Source organism: Podarcis pityusensis, assembly GCF_964106645.2.
Source record: "Podarcis pityusensis genome assembly, chromosome: 11".
Lineage (NCBI taxonomy): Eukaryota > Metazoa > Chordata > Lepidosauria > Squamata > Lacertidae > Podarcis > Podarcis pityusensis.
The window spans coordinates 43,199,493-43,222,772 of record NC_138036.1 but is presented as its reverse complement, the minus strand read 5'-3'; the positions used below and the strand labels follow the sequence as shown (position 1 = coordinate 43,222,772).

The 23,280-nt window shown below is 40.0% G+C and overlaps 1 protein-coding gene across 2 annotated transcripts in view; it reads right to left on the bottom strand.

Moving 5' to 3' along the window:
• Positions 1-2,441: 2,441 nt before the first annotated feature.
• Positions 2,442-23,280, bottom strand: part of YTHDC2 (YTH N6-methyladenosine RNA binding protein C2) — a 41,918-nt gene continuing 21,079 nt past the window's right edge. The window contains exons 13-31 of one of the 2 annotated variants that reach the window (XM_080973774.1): positions 22,953-23,131; positions 20,890-20,986; positions 20,712-20,799; positions 20,544-20,624; positions 19,199-19,281; positions 18,610-18,715; positions 17,137-17,256; positions 16,480-16,752; positions 15,201-15,327; positions 13,586-13,791; positions 12,459-12,654; positions 11,442-11,551; positions 9,921-10,213; positions 8,393-8,455; positions 7,549-7,726; positions 6,163-6,366; positions 4,969-5,151; positions 4,560-4,663; positions 2,442-4,153 (exon numbers count right to left, since the gene is read on the bottom strand). In XM_080973774.1, the coding sequence (XP_080829900.1) occupies positions 4,583-4,663; positions 4,969-5,151; positions 6,163-6,366; positions 7,549-7,726; positions 8,393-8,455; positions 9,921-10,213; positions 11,442-11,551; positions 12,459-12,654; positions 13,586-13,791; positions 15,201-15,327; positions 16,480-16,752; positions 17,137-17,256; positions 18,610-18,715; positions 19,199-19,281; positions 20,544-20,624; positions 20,712-20,799; positions 20,890-20,986; positions 22,953-23,131 (2,668 nt within the window). In that variant the 3' untranslated portion in view covers positions 2,442-4,153; positions 4,560-4,582. The remainder of the gene's footprint in view (positions 4,154-4,559; positions 4,664-4,968; positions 5,152-6,162; positions 6,367-7,548; positions 7,727-8,392; positions 8,456-9,920; positions 10,214-11,441; positions 11,552-12,458; positions 12,655-13,585; positions 13,792-15,200; positions 15,328-16,479; positions 16,753-17,136; positions 17,257-18,609; positions 18,716-19,198; positions 19,282-20,543; positions 20,625-20,711; positions 20,800-20,889; positions 20,987-22,952; positions 23,132-23,280) is intronic. The other variant, XM_080973775.1, reaches the window with a different exon arrangement.

Sequence of the window (23,280 nt, the reverse complement as noted above, 5' to 3'; positions counted from 1 at the left end):
TGAATAGATTGCTTCAATACCATTCTGGAACGCCCTTCCCACTCCCATCCCTTCCAAATTTTTCTTCATAAACTTCCAAGATATATTATCAAAGGCCTTCTCCGCATCTATAAAAATCAAAGCTGCTTTTGTATTCAAATTTGTCTGCAGTAACTCCAAAACATCAACAATATTCCTGGTGTTGTCAGACAAATGCCTGCCAGGGAGAAAGCCTGCTTGGTCTTTATGAATTACTTCTTTTAAAACTTTTTTCAGTCTATTTGCCAAGATATCCGCAAAAATTTTGTAATCCACGTTTAGGAGTGAGATGGGACGGTAATTCTTAAGTTGAGTCTTTTCAGATTCCAATTTTGGTATCAAGGTGATGAATGCCTCTTTCCACGATTCTGGTGCCCCCTTCCCTTCCATAATTTGGTTACATACCTCCATTAATGGTTGAACCAAATATTCCTTCAATGTCTTATAGTATTTGGAGGTAAGTCCATCTGGGCCTGGGGATTTGCCCAATTGCATGTTCTGAATGGCACTTTCAATTTCCTGTTGTGATACTTTGTAATTCAGGGCTGTTTGTTTATCTTGTGTAAGCTTTTGCAGGCCATGACTTTTTAAAAATTTATTTATCTCCATCTCCACTTGGGGTCCTTGGGTGAACAATTTTTTAAAGTATCTCTGGAAACACTTTCTAATTTCTTCTGGTTTCTGAATACATTCTCCTTCAACCTCTAGATTGGTAACAAAGTTCAGTCTTTGTCTCTTTTTCAGCTGCCATGCCAGCAGCTTCCCACATTTATTAGCCGACTCGAATGATCTTTGTTTCATCTGTTTAATTTTCCATTCAATTTCTTGATTTGTCAGTTTCACATATTGTGCTTGATGGAATTTTATTTCTCTTAAAACCTCTTTTGATTTTGGATTAAGTCTCAACTTTTTCTCTCCGTCTCTTATCTTCTCCAAAATCTTATCCTTTTTACCATTCCAAAGTTTTTTCTTTATGGTATTCTGTTGTATCAGAAACCCTCTCATAACAGCTTTACTCGCGTCCCAGATTGTTTTCTTTTCCACCGAAGTGTTCAAATTTATTTCAAAGTAATCTTTCATCGTTTTTTGGGCCTTCTTCACAATCTCCTGATCTCTAAACAAGGAGTCATTCATTCTCCATCTGAAGGATCCAGCTGGTGTGAGTCTTAAATCTATTTTCAAAGCATTATGGTCGGAGCAAGTTTTGGGGCAGATCTCTATTTTTTTAGTCTTAGGAGCCAGTCCTCTAGATATCCAAATTTGGTCGATTCTTGTCCAGGATAGGTGGGCTTCAGAAAAGAATGTTCCCTCTTTACCTAGAGGGTTTTTTGTCCTCCAAATATCAATCAAGTCCATATTGTCTGTAAGTTCAAAAAAAGTCTTAGGTAGTCTGCCATCTTTGGTCAAATTTTGATTTAACTGCCACATACCACCTAGATCAGGTATTTTTCACTGAAGTTCCCGCTTGTAATCCTTGAGCCTCTTACCTCCTGCCACAGCTCTTCAAAACAGATCATGCTTTTGCTGTTTTCATTGTCATTGGAGAGCTCTGCTAGCTCCACTACCTAAGCCTCAGCACTTTTCAACTATACATTTGTTATTATTAAACTGTTTGTTCTTTATAGTGGTACCTCGGGTTACAGACGCTTCAGGTTACAGACTCCGCTAACCCAGAAATAGTACCTCGGGTTAAGAACTTTGCTTCAGAATAAGAACAGAAATCGCATAGCGGTAGTGCAGCGGCAGTGGGAGGCCCCATTAGCTAAAGTGGTACCTCAGGTTAAGAACAGTTTCAGGTTAAGAACGGACCTCCAGAATGAATTAAGTTCTTAACCCGAGGTACCACTGTATATGGAGCTAGAGAAGAGAGCGCTTCATTGATACATTCATATTTTATCACTCTTTGTTGTGACCCATTTTGACTGTAATGCATGCAAAGTAAGAGGGCTGGCTATGAAAGGAATCAGGAACTTTTGGATTTTGAGATTTAGACAGGCCAACCCATAAAAATACATATGGACAGTAAAAGGACATATAGCAACTTGATATGTACACACAGGAAGAAATATATTGATTTCCAAACACTTGGAAACAGCTTTGTCTTTACCTACCATACTCCCCTAGTTTTCAGCACTATAGCTACTTTATTTATGAGCACACACCTCGGTTCCAGAGCAGAGCAGACATCATAGGAACCAGATTCTCCACTGGCTACTCACCTTTCGTTTTGATTAAAAGGCCCAGGTAGATAAGGAAAGACAAATGAACAGTGAACTATCAGTCCAGAACGTAGTGACTGCTTAACCCTGCAGCAGTGACTAGGAAAGGAGGACCCTTTAAGCTTACGCAGAATTAAGTCGTACTATGAAAAAGATTATTCAGCTTTTTAGAAGTCGATGAAATTCACTAACAGGAATAATAGACCTGTGTGCATATAAACTTTATTTAGGGGAGGAATGTACATACAACCCAACCATGCTGACACTATATTTTCATATAACTTATTATTATTTTGTGCTTTAGAAATATCTAGCCTATAGCAAAAAAGCATGTAACTGATTACATTTCCTTTGTACCCGAGAGTAGCTGCACCTGAATCCTGATCTTGAAGACATTTAGAAGAAACATGTAAGACAGCCTTCTTCTTAATTTCCTTTTTAAGCTATATTAGGTTACTGCAGTTTGTATATCAATGGTACCTGAAGAAGAACTAGAACAGAATCATTATTGTTGCTATATACAACCTGACAATGAATGCAATTTAACAATCAGATGTGAAGAACTAATTCTTGGTAGATATAGTGCTTTGATAACAGGTTACTCTCTGTGGTAGAAATTGCTCCAAAACACCAATCAGCTAAAAACAAAATGGCTTTATTCTAAATACATCTTATTTCCAACTTAAAACTGGTAAACTGGTAAATGACTGGCATTAGTTAGTAAAAATTAACAAGAAAATGCGACGAGATGTACAGAGGAACTCAATTACACATGCTCAAGAATCACAAATAAGTCAATCTATACATGAAAATGTAAAAAACCCTTAACAATGAAATGCAAAGCCAAGAAATTCAAATCCCAAATTCATGTAAAAGCTACTCCACTGTAGTTTTATCCTTTTATTAGTGGTTTGTGGCAAATAATTGCCTTTTAAACATTCTTAACTTAGAAGACTGCTCAGTAATTAAACCATCCCTGTTCAAATGCTCTGCAGAAAAGCTGATTTGGCCATCGTGCTTTTAAAAAATGAAACTACAGGAAAGAGATTGAGTGGGGGGCTGTACAAGCAAAGTACAACAGATTATATATTTGCACAATGTAGGAGGGAGCTATTTAGACAAATCAATTCAAAAGAAATATGGCAATTGAAAAAGAAAATCAAAAGGGCACACTACAAGGAACTTGTAGGCAATTTTGGGAAGGAGAAAAAAGTTGCTGGTGATTGTTTTAAGAGGAAGGCTAATCAAAACAAAATGGTTCCTTAAAGATACCTTTCCTTCAAAAGTGAAGAGGCTGTTCCTGATGCACCTGCTACGAGCAAAGAATTAGGAAATCCATGCCCATTTCTGCAAGCACATAATGGACACAGAATAAAGTCAAAATTAAAACACCCCAAAGCCAGCTTTCTGACAAAAGGCACTCATCATTTAAATTGGATTTAATCTGAGGGGAGGAGGCTCTTTTCACTGCTTTGTCTACTCAGTGTTTTAGTTTTAGTCCAGTAGCAGGTGTTCCCAACCCTTTCAACTTCGAAGCTGTACCTCCATTTATTTTCCCTTGAGCCTTGTCAGAACAGGATTCTATCAAGATGAATATTACTCATTGTTCCCAGACCTACTGCTTTAAATTACAACATGGTTAAAATTTAAACAGCAGCTTTGGTCTGCTTTGGTGCCCCACCATTTGGAGTTTGGGTGTCTTAACATTTGAAACTTCAAAGTGAATGAAAAAGAACAAACTTCTCAATGAAAATAAGAGCAGTCCACATTGTTTCCTTCAAACCAGAACACAGAATCAAATCTAGTCTGTGCTAGAGGAGTGCTGCTGAATGCCTGCAGCCCATTTTCCCTCAGGCATTTCCTTCTTTAGGTGCACTGGTGATCTTAGCACATTATCTATTTCACAGGAGGTGGAACTGTGGAGGAGAACGACAAAATTTTAAGTCTTTATTCGTCAAACAAAAACTTCTGCTTAATTTTGGCAAATGATAATGTGATTTTCTCAAGTGACCACTCTGTACATCAAGCTTTTTCTGGAAGAGCATTTTAAAACACAGGAAATTACTACGCTGGCCTTGCAATCTTCTGCTTCACTTGCCTGCTCTACTGACCTTTCCCTCTGCATCCTCCCTCCACAGCTGTCACCCTGGTGCAGTATTTTAGCTCCACTTCCCCCTCTCCTAGCCTTAAAATCTAGTGACGTGTGGATCTATCCAATATTACATCAATAACCACTTGAGAACAGCTACTACTTTCTCTAAGCTTCACCAACAGGGTTAGAAAACCTTCAAATTCATTCACATTCTCATCTGGAGAGTATACCTCAAAAGTTGCCCGTCGTATTTTCAATCAGCCGCATTTTTCTCTCCTAAAGGAATACGGTCCCAGAGCTGTAGCAACTGTTCACCAACCTGAGGTTCCAGTTCCTACACCAGGGAAGGGGGGAAAGTGATGGTGTTATAAGGCCCGGCTATAAAAAGGAGACCACTACATGGAAATGACAACTAGCCTCAGTAGAGGCTGCTTCAATTACAAAGCCGAAGTTACGTATTTCACTCTACAGGGAAATTTCTTACATCTTGATGTTATTTCAAATAGTGAGATAAAACTGGCCATTACCGGTTTAAAAAAAATGAACTATGTCAAGACATTCTTGACAATGAAGACAGAGGGAATCAAGTAATCCATCCTTGAGCATATACTTGTACTCAGAGCTGTAAAATCAACATACCTGGCCATCTCGACTTATTTGTACTTTCTTGTTGTCGTTCCAAGGGTTGAGTAAGTGATGAGCAAACTGAAAAGGAAGACTTTCTTTCCGGATCCACTCCACCTTGAATACTCCTCCTAAGCCAGCAGAACCCCAATCCTGACTCTTCTCACGTCCAATCTCTGAAGACATTCGAGCAAAGCCCTACGACACATTTAAAATGTTAGAATCTAAATAAAACCAGTTTTTACTCTGTATTAAACACATCAGGTGGTATCCAAATCAGAGTAGGACCATTGAAATAAATTAACTGAAGTCCATCAATCTCAGTAGGTTTATTCCAAGAATGGCTTAGTTGGATAGCATCTATTCTCGCTTAGTAGGGGGGAAAACCTGATAGGTTTATGGGGTGTCTTTTTATCCCAAGCTGACTTCTAATATTTCTTGGAGGAGCAGGATATCCAAAATAAAACCATGTGTGTTGTGTGCAGGAGAATATTTTAATATGCTTCTCTGACCAGTTTTTGCTTGAAACAACCCACAGCATTCCTTTTTTTACCTCAATACATTAATTCATAAAACAGAAACAGGGTTTTAGAAGTTGTTTTTCTATTTCAAGCCAAATTCAAATGCTTTGGTGCAGCAAAATGTCCCTCAATAAAGCCACGTGTAGTGCTGGAGAAGGAGGCCACTTCGCTGCTTATCTGGGTTGTTTTTTGCTTGAAAAACCACATGAATCTTAGTACTGTCTGGGGTAAAGATTCATTTGTAAGAGTCAGCTGTTTTTCTTCAGGTGCTTAGTTGCCGCAGGTGCTTTTTGTTTACAAAAAAGAAAAAGTAAATGTTAAGTGGCTGAAGTTTGAGGATACTGTTTACTACCATGAAGATGAAGATAAGTTAGGAGGATTACATTGTGGATCTAGTTCTATATCTCACTCCCAGGGTGACATATTTCAACCCCATTTTTCATGTGAGGTTGCCTGTTTCTAGTAGGTTTCAGAGCCTTATTAAAATGCCAGTCCTTTGTCAGATCACAACTTGGGTCCTTGAAAAATTAAGAAATTAACTCTACACACAAGTTGCCTATATTACATCACTAGAGGAAGGAAAAGGACAAATTATAGCAAGGTAAATGTTGTGAATGTAGCAGATGTTGTTACAGTCTGGTAACAATTTTGCAACATACTCATCAACTTCAGTGCATCCATTTCTCACCTGAAAGTGTCCTGATCCCTGAACAGAAAATACTAAGTAAACAACACTGCTCTCCCAAAAGGCTCGGTTCAGTTTTCGCTCATTACTTGGGGTTGTAGACCAAATCCCCTTCTGCTGTGAAATCTCAAGGTTTCTCAGGTTGCTGCTTTTCATAATGAAGTATCGAACTGGCATATTTGGTCTTGGAGAAGGAGACTTGGAGCCCTGCAAAAACAGATACCTTTTGTAATGTTTGGACACACTCAACCCAGCAATGTCCCAGCAATTAACAGTAAGTAAGACCACAGCTGCACTACCTGGGGATAGGCTATCTTTTGGCTGGGTATTACATTCAAATTCATCAGTGAAACCTTAAGGGGTAAACCAAGAACCATGGTACAACTTGTGGTTTTTCTGGAAAGAGATAAATCATGACCACAGATCCGAAGGTAACACTAAGGTTCAGCCCCAAGTACCATGGCAGAAGCATGACTGGAAGAGGAGCCTTGCAGTTGCAATCTTGTCTGCAGAAATCTACATGTTCATGCATTTGCACTAAGCCATGGTCTGTCTTAGCATTATATGAAAAACAGGTCAATGATTAGACACTTGTGGGTTTTTTTAAGGTATTACCTTTAAAGGTATTTTTTAAGGTATGACCATACCATTCTTGTGGAAAGTAGTTCAATAGTTGGTATCTTTGATGTCAAAGGAATGCAAATACAAAACGTTGCAAATTAAGGTAGTAATCCAATGTTGCAATACATCAAGTTGAATGTTATTGGACTCTCTAGCACAACTACAGTTTAGGGACAACCAAGCAGCTCTGCCCCTTCTGCCATCGGCTGTCAATAGGTCTCTAGAAGCAGCCTGTACATTTAGGACCAGTTCTTGTTGAATCCCAAAAATCTTGTAGGCTAAATGTACTGGTCATATTTTACCAAATGAAATCAGCTCTGGTATCTAAGCAGAGCTGGTTTTCTGGCTCTTAGGAGAATGAATCAAGCACCATAGTCAACCAAAACTGAATTGAGGAGAGAGCAGGATTATACAAAAGCAGTCAGCTCTTTTAAAACTCTGTGTTCTAAACATTTCTACGGCTCTTGTTTTAGCCTAAGATCTACCGATCCCTTAATTTTCTTCAATGATTCTCAAGGTATTTGTGTTTCTGCTCTACATATAGACACAAAAACATCTAAGAGGGTACTCCTGGCTCAAGGTGGCAAAGAAATAAGCCATACAAATTTATCTGAAAGAGCTTAAACCATGCACTCCAGAAAAGGAAATCAAACCAGCGATATATTCAAAATGTTGTCAGCTCCAGAGTACTATGTCTGATTTTATTATTTCAGCAAGCAGTCAGCAGCTTCCAAAAATTTAAAACAGGATGAAGAACAGCTACTGTACCTTCCCAGATGACGGAGGAGAAGGACTGGCACAGGGGCTGGGGAAACTGCTGCTGTCTGTAGATTTCACAGACGACTGGTCTGACCTATCATCTGTGCTTCGTTTGGAATGCAAGACGCTTCTCTCTTTGTATTTCAGGGGTTGGTGAAATGCTGGAGATGCAGACTTCATTAGAACTCTGTTAAGTTGAAAGCAGAAAACCATGTTTAATGAGGATCAAGCAATTCTAGGGAATTGATAGGGAAGCGTGGCCCTCCAGATGTTGGGACTACAACTCCCATGATCCCTGACCATTGTCCATGTTGGCCTGGGTTTGATGAGAGTTGGAATCTGACAGCATCTTGAAGAACCACGGGTTGGCCTCCCCTGCTCTAAGGGGTTTCCTGAAGATGCCATCTGCTCACACTTATGGGGTTACAACCTCTGGTTGACAGGCGGAAGCAGTTTTTCTGTATATACTAGCAACCCAATATTCATCAAAAAGCCGCATAGGGACAAAGTCAGGCAAGCAAGGATAACAGGTTTCCAGACAAGTTATTCAGCAGCAGCAGCAGCAGAATGCACAGCAGCCATTTGCCAGTTACCATTTATCACTGTGGAACTAGGTATGAGAAGGCAGACTGGTGTAATGGCTGCTAGAATCAAACAGCACCAATGCCTTGTTATTTCCTTCCCCTGTAGTTCATATGAGCAAGTAATTTAAACTTTCTGGAGAAGGGAAAGTGCAATTCGCTATTTTTATATTTCCTTAGTAAGCAATCTATTCTATTTATTTTTGTCTTGTCAAATTGCCTTGTACTCTTTGAAGTACGCTTTTTAAAAGCTTTAAAAATCGGAACGTTACCTTAATATTGTATTGTTCTGTTCTTTGTTTATATCATAGCTTAAAGTTGCTTTGGGGGGATTTCTGAAAGAGAAAATGGCTATATATTTTCAAGTTGTTTTAGAGAGATTTTACAAACATGTTAAAGACTAAGTTCATATTATGTTCAAGTCCTTCATAAATATTCCTTTGCTTTCCTATATATTTGCGGTTCTTGCTGTTTGTTTTTAAATATTGAAGAGAAATAAATACAGTGGTACCTCGGGTTATATACGCTTCAGGTTACACACTCCACTAACCCAGAAATATTACCTCGGGTTAAGAACTTTGCTTCAGGATGAGAACAAAAATTGTGCTCCAGTGGCGCAGCGGCAGCAGGAGGCCCCGTTAGCTAAAGTGGTGCTTCAGGTTAAGAACTGTTTCAGGTTAAGAACGGACCTCCAGAATGAATTAAGTGCTTAACCTGAGGTACCACTGTATTGTTGAACAATAAGCTTTTTTTGTTAACGCTGTTTATTTTTTTAACTACTCTGTTAGCCATCAGTGTTGTGTGAAAACTAATTTCAAAATTATGAAAAATCGTCCTGAATATGTTCCAGTATTATTAGATTACCTTTTTAATGATGCTGAAATTACGTTAAGCTTGAACAGTAGCATACTTGTGTCTGTTACACATGACAATTCTTATTTTTGGCAGTATATTCTAAAGTTTAAAAAAAACTCATGTATGTATGTGCACATGTATATGTGTGAGAGAGGGAGTATGTGCATGCCCCCATAACAGAAAACTGGGATTCCATGAAGTATCTTTACATATAAAGTTTTGTGTTTGTAAGTCTGCCCTCCTCAATGGCCTTACCCGACCAGGCAGGAGAGGCACTCTTGAAAAGTTCAGAGGAGGGGGACTTAAATAGGTTTCGGTCAGGCTATCCCTATTTTGTCCTAATGCATTTTAGTAAAGCTTCAGATATTTTGGTCAGTGGAAGCTACAAGTCAACCAAAATGCAAGGAAGATTTAGGCAGGCATAGAACCTCAGGTTCCACTTCTGTTTGCAAAAGACTCACGACCACAGTATGACTTTCTATGGGCATGCACTGTCAGACTAGGTCAGGAGCCTAAACACCAGTCAAGAACAGAAAGGAACTCTCCCTCCATCAAGAAATACAATGTATTAGTTTGAGGTGACACAACTGTGGGTTTGCAACTGCTGAGGGACAAGAAATGAATGGACACAGAGAGGAGAGCTTATGTCACCTCTGGTGGGGGAAAAACAACAGCTTCATCCCTTCTTGCTACTTGTAAAGCTGGGATGGCTAACCAACAGCACTCTGTATGTTGCTGAACTACAATTCCCATCATCCCAGATCACTGGGCCATCCTAGCTGAGGTTGATGGGAGTTGGGAGTCTCAAAAAATGTGGAGGGCCAAGGTTAGCTTTAAAGCATACAGACACCTCACGGGGTTAAACCCTTTGCACACTATGTGCTTCCTATTCACGGCAGGCACAGAGCACAGTACTGTGGACAGTACTATCCACTAGATACTGACCTTTCAGCATTAAAAGCATCATCTGCGAATTCTGCTTCTGCTGAGCTTTTTCGGCTAGTGTTTGATCTCCATGAAGACGCTAGAGGAAGTTCTTCAGATGACATGGGTCTTGGTCTTTGCCCAATTCCCGAAGGCTGCTGTAGACCTGCAGACTGTTCTTCAGTGCTTAAAACAGCAATGATTGCTCGTATGGTTGCCTCATCAACTTGAGACCATGGCTTTGAAGGAGCTCTCATGCGCCGTAAAAATAAACTATGCCATTTTTGCCTCAATTGCAGGAGTAGGCTAGCAGCCTGTAATAAATATAGTTTATAATTTAATATATATATATATGTCTTGGAGACCCTTCCAAGAACGCTTGGTGACCTTTTATTGAATATAAGTGTATTAAATAGTTTTGATAACTCCAATACTTTGAGGAAGTTTGATGTCAGCAACATGATTCCTGAAAAGATCCTTTTGTTCCAAAGTATTTGGGAGATTTTTTTTAAAAAAGTATTTTAATTAATACTTCATTCCTCTGTTATATCTGTAACCATGCTCATTGGCAAAGAATTTCAAGTTTTTCAACTGGGATGATTATTCTCATAGTGATAGAGGAAGAACTGAGATAGGTCCAGAATTAAACTGTCCCTGCATGGCTTTCTTGCAGCACCGTTTACATAGGTGAAAGGACATGAATGGCTAGGGAAGGAGTTCAATCTAAATCAACATCAATAAATGGTTGAAACACCTGCTCTTTCCACCCAGGTGAAGTACACAGGATTATGTATCCCGCCCCTACCTCCAACCTCCATACATTCATCAGATCTGGAGCTTCCATTTAGCCAGTAGAGATAGTAGCCTCTATAATGGACACTTATAGAAGATCAATCTAACCACCTTCTAAAGTCACCTGTCAGTGGCCATCACCAAATTTTAGAATAGCAAATACCATGTTAATTATGCATTCTCTGAATCTAAAGCCACATAATTTAATTTAACTGAGAGGGGGAAATACCTCCAATGACTTTCTTCACATCATGTATGATGTTATACAAACACACTAAGGTCCCCTTGCTGTTTATTTAATATTTAATATCATCATCATCACCATCATCATCAGGTATTAATTCCACATATTGGTGAAGACCAAGCCCCAACTCCCTGCTGATCTCTCCCAAGTCCTCCAAACATTTTAACCTTTTCTCATATGGAAATGGTTCCAATCCCTTTGTTTAATTTATTTGACTCCCCTTTTTGTGCACCATTTCCTACTGTACAACAGTGGGGTTTTTGTTTGTTTAGATGCAGTATCTAGAACATATATTTTAATGTGGTCACATCATAGATTTATAAAAAGTGATTACGATGCTGGATGGTGCCAATATTGAAAATGAGAGAGCAAAGAGTTCTGTTTCTTTCAGAGGTCAGTTTTTGAGCCTGGGATCCTAATTTTAAGTCATTTTGAGGTCAAAATGCTGAAAGCAATTCTCAAGACTGAGTTTTTTCCTTTCAATTTTTTTCAGATGAAGTACGCACCTCTGGGTCTAATTTGAAATGAAGCCATTCATCCAGTTTCAAGGCAGCCAAGTTAGCAGTAGTTCTGTCTTCCATCTCACTATCACTGCTGTCATTAGGAACACCATCCACTATATTAGAGAAAGGCAGATCTCAGACATTAACATTTACTGTACTCCGTACTTAAACCAACAACAATTAAGAGATATGTATTTTTAATATGCATCAAGATTAATCTGCTAACTTCCTATCTTGGTGCCTGGTTCAGAAGCTGCAGCTAATGCAAAATGCAGCTGCTAGGTGACTTAGTGGGACACCCAGACTGACATGTTACACCAGTGTTGTAAGATCTGCACTCACTCCCTATTAGCTACTGAACTAAGTTCAAGGTTTTGTTGTTGACATTTAAAGCGCTAAATAACTTGAGAACAGGATACCTAGCAACACAGAAGTGGGCCTTCCCAACGATAGCACTCACTCTCTGGAATGAGGTGATAACAGTCATGACATTTAAGATCTTACAGTTACCCAAGCTTTCTGGGACTCCAATTCATTTCTTTCTTTCTTTCTTTCTTTCTTTCTTTCTTTCTTTCTTTCTTTGTACTCTGCTTAGTTTTATTTGCAATATACAGCTGCATTTTGCTTTTATCTCATTTACTTAACAGGTTAGCTTATATGACAGTAACCACATTCAATTTATTTTAATAAAACATTAAGAAAATGAACTGTTTGAAAGTGCTGCTAAAGGCAAGACAATCCACACTTTCTTCCCAACAGTGAGGTGCTTTCCCTGCAAGAAAACATAATGTATGAAGCTGCTTCCAGACTTCAAAATAATGAACAGAACCCAACAATCTGTTTGAATTTAAGAGGCAAAAATGAGATGATACATTCCCCTTCCCATTATAAAAAAAATGTTTATTTTACTTTAGCGCAGGAAACAAACAGCTCTTAACAACTGCTAACACAAGTCAACAAGTGGATTAGATGTACTCATACATGCATATTAAAACCACGTTTCTTATTCTAGCACTATACCTCTGAAGGAGGAAGGCTCCTGCAAAGCATTACTTGGCAGCCTAGCTGATCCACAGAAGAGGGCCACGGTGACTGGCGTCACAGTTGAGCAGCACCTGATATTGGCTATGCGGTGGGCTCTTGTCATTTCATCGTATATGAGCCAGTCCGTGGGAAGTGCCTGAATAGCTGCCACTTGACCATTTGCTGGAGGAATCTGTTAGGCAGTAACACAGAAGGAACAGAATTGCTTCTTTCGGTTCGATAAAAAGGGACAATTTACAACATCCGTTTGCAAGCAAACTTCCCCAGCCCTCTGAAGAAAATAGGAAGGGAGTACCCAATGCACAGCATTGATGAATCTAAACCGTTGTGAACCTCCTCATTGCTGTATGGGAGACTACGGGAGCTCCATATAAAACACACAAAAAGCTATGCAGAACAAAAGTACATGGTCGGGTAGCTTTAAAGGTAAAGGGACCCCTGACCATTAGGTCCAGTCGTGACCGACTCTGGGGTTGCGGCGCTCATCTCGCTTTTTTGGCTGAGGGAGCCAGCGTACAGCTTCCGGGTCACGTGGCCAGCATGATGCAGCTGCTTCTGGCGAACCAGAGCAGTGCACGGAAACACCGTTTACCTTCTTGCCGGAGCGGTACCTATTTATCTAATTGCACTTTGATGTGCTTTCGAACTGCTAGGTTGGCAGGAGCAGGGACTGAGCAACGGGAGCTCACCCCGTGGCGAGGATTCGAACCGCCGAACTTCTGATCGGCAAGTCCTAGGCTCTGTGGTTTAACCCACGGCACCACCCGCGTCCCATCAGGTAGCCTTAAGAAAGGGTAAAATCCTGCTGCATGAGGTGGGATGCACAGTCCACATGAGGAAGCCTTTACAACACAAACGTCCTGAAACAAGATCAGGTAATACCTTTTGGTGCTGAAATAAGTTTAGCAAAGAAACTCAGCAAAGACTTTCGCCATCTTATTTTACTAGATCTCTGCTTCCTCGTTAAGAATAGCAACTGGTATCGGTCATGGGTTGCTATTATTCAAAATACATTTCTAAATAAACAAAGCATTCAAAGCTCACGGAAGAACTGAGGTTCTCTTATCTCCCACACTAATATTTTAAACTTTATACCTTCTTACCTTTTTATACTGGGGCTGGCTAAGAACGGAGGTAGGATGAAATCTAACTTTTTTTTCTTTTGGCCCAGTCAAAACAATGTTCTCTCTGTCAACGTGAACTATATTGGGGTACATTCCAGCTACTAAGGCACCTTTCACCACAGCCCAGTTCTCAGAGTTGGTGTTAACATCTCTTATGTCGCCACCACCTCTGGCTCTTACAAAACCTAGAAAGAAAAAAAGAAAGAAATGTATGTCCTGCTAATTAAGAAAGCTATTATTAACTTCAGAGACGCATGTCAGGCATAGCCTTTTTAGCTCCCACTCTGTCATTAACAGTATACCATTCTGAGCAGTGAAACTCGGGCATTTGGTTGCAAAGGATCTTGCCTTGGTTGCAGAATGGGAGAATAAAAGTTATTTTGCACTAGAACAAACAACACCCAAACACAGCATTTTCTCATTTAACTCAGGACACAATCTTGCCTGCTGAAACTTACTGAAACATCATTCCTGTCTGGGACTGGGCAAAGGAGGAATGGTGGAGACTGCCTGCCCAGCCTGACCCTTCCAGAGAAGAAGACAGTTCAGAATTACTACAGGGGTTTGAGGAAGGTCACAGCTCAGAGGCGGATGAGGGGGAAAGTTGGGAAATAATGGAAGAGGAGGAAAAAGAAACACCAGAGGGGGGACAGCTGACAGACACAGTGTCTTTAGAAAGCATTCCAGATCCGCCCCCTCCCAGAACCCGGCGAGCCTTGAAAGTAGTAGAGCAAAGGGCTCAGAAGCAAAGGGCCCTCAGCGCCACCCATAGGAGACAAGGTGATGAATGAGGAAGTGGGAGAAAAAGGGGGTGGAGAGTCACTTGGGACAACACCATTATTCCAAGAGGCTGTGTTCCAATCCTCTCTCTGTAAATATTGAATAAAAAGCAGATGGTAAGGACTTTTCCTTGTCTTATCCGTTCCTGGCAACCTGCCGTGGGGGTTGGATCCTCTGACGCCTGACAATTCCCCTTAAAATACCTCATTTGAGTTTTCTGTGCTCCTGAGCCAAACTCAAAAACATTAGCTCATTTTGAATTAAAACTAGCTCTTGGCTTTGATGGGCTATCAGGCTTATTTATTTTTACCCTGCTCTCCAGCTGGAAAACACTCCCAGAGAGGTTTACAATAATCATTAGTAAGGATGTTCCCATCCACAGTCTAAAACTCAGCCACTACTTCTTAAATGCAAATCTCATTTTAACACGGAGGCTTGAAGCAAGCTCAAAGCAGGATAGGACCAGCCATAGGTGCACTTTTGTTAGGACAACAGAACAGTAAGTATTCACTACACAATCTACACAGCAAATATTACTAGTGTAACCACAAATACACATAACTGGGGCATATTTACAATCCACTGCAATAGCATAACACCTCAAAATGTGGTAACAAGTGGAATATGCTTTCAGTGTAAGTAAACCAAAGGTTTGGTTGTAGGATAACTGCTCCAAAATAAACCTCAAAAGATAGCAACTGTATGCCTGATCATATACACAGGAATCAGTAGTACAGTGAAATCCAGGAAGAAAGCTTGAAGACTTTGTGGAGCAGATTTCAGGTTAATAAATATACAGATATATATCTATTACCTGATGCTCTGAGTTGCCCAAGCAGCTGTGTTCTCATTCCTATGATAATCTCCATTGTTGCCTGAGAAAGGAAATTCTTCTCACAAAAAGCTCGTTCCCAGCCATCGCTTCGCGCCTTTTGCCATGCCTGCAAAACAAGTTGATTTAAAAGAACTTTCAGAGTAGTTAATGTTTCTTCAGTAACCATTTAGAATGCAACCCCTGACAAACACACATTTCAAGATGTTCAGATCATTAGTATAGAAAGCCTTGATTTCTAGAATAACAATAATTTATCTATGGCATTGCTATGATATCGCACAATTCAGAGGCAGATTGCCCTGCCCACCTGTCAAAATCTCTTGCTGTCCCTGCAATCCCATCTGACCGCAGGAGAGGTGGGGAATGAGCTCTTTTTACAACAGTCATGGCATAAGCCTGACATAGTTTAAGCCCCACGTACTCTGAGCCAGTGAGAAAGAAACGGAACACATTTGGGGAATACCCAATTCTTGAAGGCTTCTCTCTACATTGTTCAACTACCAGAACGTTGCTAGGAACAGCTATACTACTCTGCAAAGAAGAATCCAAGTGCAAGTCCATGGTTCCCCCCCCCCCCCCGCATCAATGGGCAGATGAGGAAATATGGGTAGTATGCTATTAACCTTTCTCCTTAGCATCATGGATAAAAGTAACTTTAATTAATCCTTACTTAATTATAATATTAGAGCAATCTACCTCACTGCAAGGAGGGGATGGGGGCATACTTTTCCCATAGCATAGCTTCCAACATTATCTGTGTACAATAATTCAACTTAAAAACAAGAGATTCATGGGAAAATGGAGATGAACCAGGTGATTAATGCCATGGCTCAATGGAAATTAGAAACTCATCTTTTCTGATTGTTAAAACAATGCTACCGCAATACAAAAGCTGGGCTTGCATATCTCCAAGCAGCCCACCCTCAGACTCAGTTTAGAGCAATAACAGTCTTATAAAGCAAAGGCCAAAGAAAGACAATACACATACAATCAACATAGCACTGCTTTTCCAGCTAGCAGCAGTTTAAAAGGGGAACAAGTGGCAGGTGGCAAACAGCAAGGGAGGGAGGCAAGAAGCAGCAGCCATAGCAGACAAGGTGTACAAAGGCTTGGTAATTGGCCTCTGATAACATTAGTTTACTAGACTGCACTAGGTAACATTCCAAGATGTGTTAATCTAGCTTAAGTGCCTCCTTGCTTTCTGATAGATTTCACAAAGATCATAAGTGTTTTGGGGTTTTTTGTAGACTCGCAATACCTGGAAAGCCCGGAGAAGAGCCATATGGTCACTAAATGTTCCTGCAGTAAATCTTTTTCTACACAGCATGGCTGCACGCTTTTGAGAGGCCTGCGTAGGTAACACAAATGGGTCGCGGTATGCAAGGGTACATGCTATTGTCAGAATAGGATCCAGGCACTTCAGAACAACGGCGCACAGCACCATTTTGCCAAGATGAGGTTCTACTGGTAAGTCAGCCAGATGATAGCCAAGTTCTGTCAGATCCTCCCAGGTATCCATAGCATCTATTGTCTATTTTTTAAAAGAGCAAACAAAATCAGCTTACAAAGAAATGCACATTTCAAAAGCAGGTAACGACTAGACTCCAAATTTCAATTAGCTTAGCAACTATTTCTCTTGTCGTGGCTTCATCTGAAAATGCAAGTGAATTGTTTCATACAAACAATTCAAACACAGACTCATGTAAAGCCACCCTTGATCAGATATTTCCAAGGCAAACTTCAGAGGAGAAGTATTAAGTAGGGCACTGATGAAATTGGGAAAGGTGCTTACGGAATTTTTTCAGAGCTAGCAATTTCAGTAGTTATGCAAAAATTTAGTGTTTTAGGAATCATTATAAAAGCTGGTAATAAATAAAAATACAGGGACAAGAGTAGCTTTATTTATGTTACTCACCTTAAGCATCTGTACAGCATTTCTTATGATTAAAGCAGGAGGTGGTTCTGGAGCTTTCATCAAGAAGTCAGCAATTGGACAGTTGATGGGAGCTAGCAATTTTGTATGCAAACAAAGCTCCTAGAAATTAAGACACATTTCAGAAAAACCAGAATACACAATATAATGTCCTTATATTGAATGAATTTACTTTATTATGGTCACAGACCAGCATAAGCAAAACATCTAAATAAAAAGCATAACAGTACTGTATCTCTTAGCGGATAATTATTAAATTAATTGGGAGCAAGAACCAAACATAGATTAAAACATATACATAGAATACTTGATTAAGCATAGATATATTAAACAATGTGCTTGTAGTGCAACTCTATACTTGTCTGTTCAAAAATGCCATGGATTCCAATGGGATTTCTATAAGTAAAGTGGGTATATGTTTACAGGATTAATTAGTTACTTATTTTTTCCCCCAAGTATTAGCTCAGTAAATGCATAGGAGAAAAACTGATTGCTCCCTAGTACTTAACAAACTCTTATGCCAGTCTGACATTTGAAAATGTGTGAACTAAAATACACAAAATCGAATATTCAGCTTTAGTCACCCCTGATCCAAAATATATGGTAAAGCTGTAACAAAAATAAAGAAACGAAGAATATTCACACTTTCAGTATAGCAAGTCTGCAGTAAAAGCAAATTTTTATCTTAAAGCTATATAATTGCTCTACTGAAAATCAAGTACCATCAAATTCAGTGGGATCAAGGAATCCTGCCTACGATTGCACCGTAAGGTGCAATCAATTGCTCATTTCTACTTAAGCCTTGATATATAAAAAGCAGCTAAAGAAAAATGTTTGCTTGTGACATTCTACAGACATTTTGTGCTAACTTATACAATGTTGTTCCTGCAAAGGAATGCAAATAGGCAAACAAAACCAGCAACACCATCATCAGTGACTACCACCGGACACAACACTGCAACATTGTGCAAGGCTGCTTTTTGGTATGATGTGAAGCAGAGGTGCAGGACACCTCTTAATACTGATCAGACTTCCACAAGTATTATACAGAAATACAATGGGTTATTTTAGATTCTTTTAAAATTGAGGTGTCCTATGGTAAGTGCTTCAAACAGCAACCTTCCACATACTGGTCATGTTCACACATCCTGCTAAAGCATAGCTTAGCGTGACATGAATAAAGAAGAATTCTGGCATATTCTTCCCAACCAGCTGGGAAGCAAAGGTCAATAGTTTCTAATACCATGAAGCCTGAACCATTTTTCAGACTCCAGAGGCTGCAGCTCCAAGCAAACTGGGGGGAGGACAGAAAATAAAAGGAAACAAACAATTCTAAACCATGGTTTGGAGTCTAAACTATGGTTAGCACAAGTCATGGTTTGGCTTGAAGGTTGAGTGGGACCATTGTGTTATAAAGACCTCTTTGGACTTAACAAAACAAGAAAGATCACTAACCTGTAGTGGCATTCTTAGTAGTTCTGGGGTCTGAAATTCCAGCATATTTTGAAATCTGAGTCTACTAAAAAGTCGGAAACAAATTCCAGGTCGACAACGTCCTGCCCTTAGAAACAGTAAGTATTATTTAAGGTAAGTCAATACATAGAAGAGTAGAATTTTAAAAATCAAAGCAGGAAAAAGAGATGTTGAAAGTAGAAAGTAGATTTCATAAATAAGCTCTTTCAGAAGTGTCATTCATTATACCTTTTGCCTGAAGGGCTCAAATTAATTGGAAATGTAACATGCGCTTCATAAAAATACTATAATATAAATTTTAAACACAGGGCTGGTGTGTGATCCAAAGTGAATAGTGTGAAAAGCACAACCAGATGTCTCCAAAAAGATATTATTTCCAGCAATGGTCTAAGAAAGGTTTTGTTGAAAAATAAAAGTACTAACATTTAAGCTTTTTTAAAAATCAAAATTAACCTGTTTCAAGTAATCTTATACCAGTAATTCTAAGAAATATATTTTTCTTTTTGAAAAAGTAAGAATAGTCTGTCTGTAATCTGATCTTAAAAGAAAATATTCATGATATTTGCATTACCTGCCCTTTCTCTGAACGGCACTAGCTTTAGAAATCCATACCATCTTCAGCATGGTCACACAGTTCAATGCATCAAAGGACTTCTAAAATTTCAAGAAAACACTTTTATTAGAATGTAGATTTAGAACAGCAAGGTGAAATGAACACTTGAATGATAAAATAATCTAAATTAACAATAGTTTTGTGAGGTGATTTTGGCATACATTGCCTGGATCCAGGCTTGCCCTTTCAAGAACAGAAGTTCTCTTCCCATTTATAGAAGGCACTGAGATTCATTTTGAGGCTCCTGCTGGAGAGAAGGGAGGAGGTGAATTTCCCCGATTCCACTTTACATGTTTCCATCCCCAAAGCAGAATTTCAGGGGCACAGAGAGCTGCTGGGGAACTGGCAAAAATCAAGTCCCACCCTTCCAGCAGCAGAACATCCTCTTGAAATCTGAATGCTGGAAATCCCTCCACTACAGACTCAGGTTGCATATATACGTGTGTAAAAACACATCAGTCATAAAGACACTGCAGTCTCCACTGTGCCTTATTTCTGAGGAAAACATGAACCCTGGGTGAAAGCCAAGACCCCTGGAATCTCACACTAGTTGGAGATTGGTGTGGCATGTAACAATATTTTACACATTGTAAAGTGGTACCTCGGGTTACATATGCTTCAGGTTACAGACTCCGCTAACCCAGAAATATTACCTCGGGTTAAGAACTTTGCTTCAGGATGAGAACAGAAATTGTGTTCCGGCGGAGCGGCGGCAGCGGGAGGCCCCATTAGCTAAAGTGGTGCTTCAGGTTAAGAACAGTTTCAGTTAAGAACGGACCTCCGGAACGAATTAAGTACTTAACCTGAGGTGCCACTATACTAAAATCCTTCTTTAAATGTTTTGTTTACAATACAGCATACTTTTAGTTTATGGTAAACTAAAATTAAACCTGAGTCTAAGATAAATTTGAGGGGCTTTTTGCAATATACAGTTGTGTTTTATTTTCACCTCTTTTTTAGCAACTGCTAAACTTCATTTTATATAAACCACTTAGAGACTACAGTGGTTGCGAATGGGATCCATTCTGGAGGCCCGTTCGCAACATGAAAAGAGCGCAACCCGCAGCGGCGCATCTGCGCATGTGCAGGTTGCGATTCGCCACTTCTGTGCATTATGTCATTTTGCGCTTCTGCGCATGCACGAGCAGTGAAACCCAGAAGTAACCCTTTCCGGTACTTCCGGGTCACCGGGGGACGTAACCTGAAATAACGTAGCATGAAGCAAACGTAACATGATGTATGACTGTATTATATTAAGCAGTATCTTAAAAAAAAAAAATAGATGAACAGGCAAATGGCATACCTCCTTCATTTTTCCAGAGTCAATCACAAAGACAACATCATTAACTGTGATGCTGGTTTCGGCAATATTTGTAGAAAGAATCTGAAACAACACATTACGCTGTAGTAACAGTTGATGTGAAAAGAATGTGGATTGATAGAAACGCTTAAAAAGTAATTTGATACTTGCTATTTTGCGGATGCCTGGGGGAGAGGTCTTTAGAACCTTCTTCTGATCTGATGTCTGCATATTTGAATGCAGCATAAAAACTTGGAACCTAATAGCAAAGAAGTATGAATTGAATGAAATGCAGTCTTCTAAGAGTAAAAGCAATATACCAAAATAAGAGTTACAGATTTTTTTTTACCTGTGAGCATTATCAGCAAACCTCTTGTCATCAAACAGGATGCGGTCCCTCAAGCCAACAATCTCATCATATCCAGGAAGGAAAATTAAAACCGCTCCTTTAAGACAAAGTTCCAAAGTGAAAGGAAATAGAATAAGAGAAAGCTATGCTTAGCATCTGGTCTTTCATTATAAGCTCAGGTGGTAGAGCAGGAGACCCATGGGGTCATGGGTTCGAGTCCCACATTGTGCAAAAGATTCCCACATTGCATGGGGTTGGACTAGATGATTCTCATGGCCCTTTCCAATTCTACAACTGGAATTTAGGGCTCATTTGTTCTTGCAACCACTGATAAAAACTTTGCCACTGCCAACGTTCTGGCTTTTGTCCGGTCTTCCAGTAGGAACCTGACATAGTGAGCCTCTGATTTTCCCGGGAAAGGCACCAGCAAGGGTAGTATCAGTTCAGCCCTGCCCTGCTCATACTTCTCACAATGCAACAAAATATGATTTATGGAATCGATGTCTTGAGCACACGAGCAAAGTCTGTCCTGGTAGGGAACTCCTCTCAACCTACCATCCAGCACTGCAGAGGGGAAGACATTTAGTCTGGCTTTGGTGAAAAGCCTTCGATAGTTAGGTACTGTCAGGTTTTTGATGTAAGATGTTAACTCAAAGACATACCCTCCCTCTAGACCATCGCGTACAGGGGTGTAACCGGTCTGGACTTGATAACCTAGAGACTACAAATACTAAAAACAACAAAAGCGAAAGTAGGGACCTGATCCTACAAAGTACTCAAGTAGCTCTCGATATATATCCTTTTAATGGTATGCTGCCTTACTGGGAATCAATTGACAGTGCGAAGAGAAACTTTAAGCTTTTACTAAATATCCATTGCAACACTCTGATCGCGATAAACTTGCTTTGCACGGACCCCCAGCACACTAGACTCATGCTGACATTTTCTGACTCAGCTACCCCTAAAATGCTACTGAAATATAGGGCCATTTTACAGGACTATAATATTGTTTTAAGGCGTGTTTTTAAAGACACAGAACGAAAACAACTACTGCCAAACTTGTCGTATAGCCGGACCGACCCCAAGCAATCAACGCCACCTCTGCCGAAGGGCTTTCGCCATAGGGCCATGATTCATTCGGAAGGGCCGTCAAAGATGAATATGTGCGGTGAACCCAGCCGCAATACTCCCTTGGAGAGGAAAACATCAGAGCAAAAAGGCCAAACACACAAAGAACGCCAGCCCAATCTAGATAATTCAAAGAAAGGACACTCTATTATACCTTTGGCAGATCCAGAATTTCACCAATCTCGCCAATTTCACCACTCTCTACTCCAGCTGGAATCTGATCAGCCAATGCCAAGTGATGCCCCTCCCAAGGGAAATGGGACACATAGAAACCAGAGACAGATTTAATTGTATTTGACAAAGACCCCCCCCCCCCGATGGTCCCAGCAATTCAGCAAACACTGTCGATGCCGGGAAATTGGGAAAATGCTGCAAATCAACCCCGAGAACAACAACACCGTGCATATCCTAAGAACGGTTGCATCATTTCCGAACCAGTGGGAGAGTTGATAACAATTTCCCCACCACAATGAAGCCAAGCCAGTTATGGAACGAGAAGCCTTAACTTCATCTCATGGAACAATTCTATGATTCTAAGCCTAGACAGGGATGCGCTACATATGGTCGGAGGGCACAAAGAGCAAGTTTGAGGCTTGTGCCCACTAATGTAGCATATGTTAGTGTGAAGCAAAACCTGCCCATCTCCATTCATATACATGGGGGCCCAGTTTATAAGAACCATCGAGAGGAAAAAAGGAGTGGGGCATAATCACAGTCAAATGCATTTGTAAGATAAGAGCAGTCTTGCTGATCAAACAAAAAAAGTCAATTTATTGCAGTACTCTACTTCTAACAAGCTCACATGTGGAATATGACAGCCTTTGGCTTCCAACAAATGTTTTATGTGCATAGTAGTCTAGGTGCCAGAGCACAGACTAAAGCATGTACATATAAAAGATGCTTAAAATGAAAATAAGCACTACACCTGCATTTACCTGCATCACAGCTGTGACAGATATTGTATAGCAGGTGCATGATCAGGTCAAGATCCACTTTTTCATCATCAAAGCTGTGATGATAAGCCTTTAGGAGTTCTCTGTCTTCTGCACTGAGTTCACTAGCATTTGCATGGACCAAAGAACTTTCATCGAGATTACCCGACTCTAGTGAGGCACTAAAATACAAGCACCAAAAAATACACACGTCAAGAAATTGGCAATACTTGCAGAACATGGAAGCAGATTTAGAAAAATATAATTCCTGAGGCTGTTGGTTCCTTGATCTACTTCCACTGTTATCTGAAAACTACAAAGGAGTCTTCCC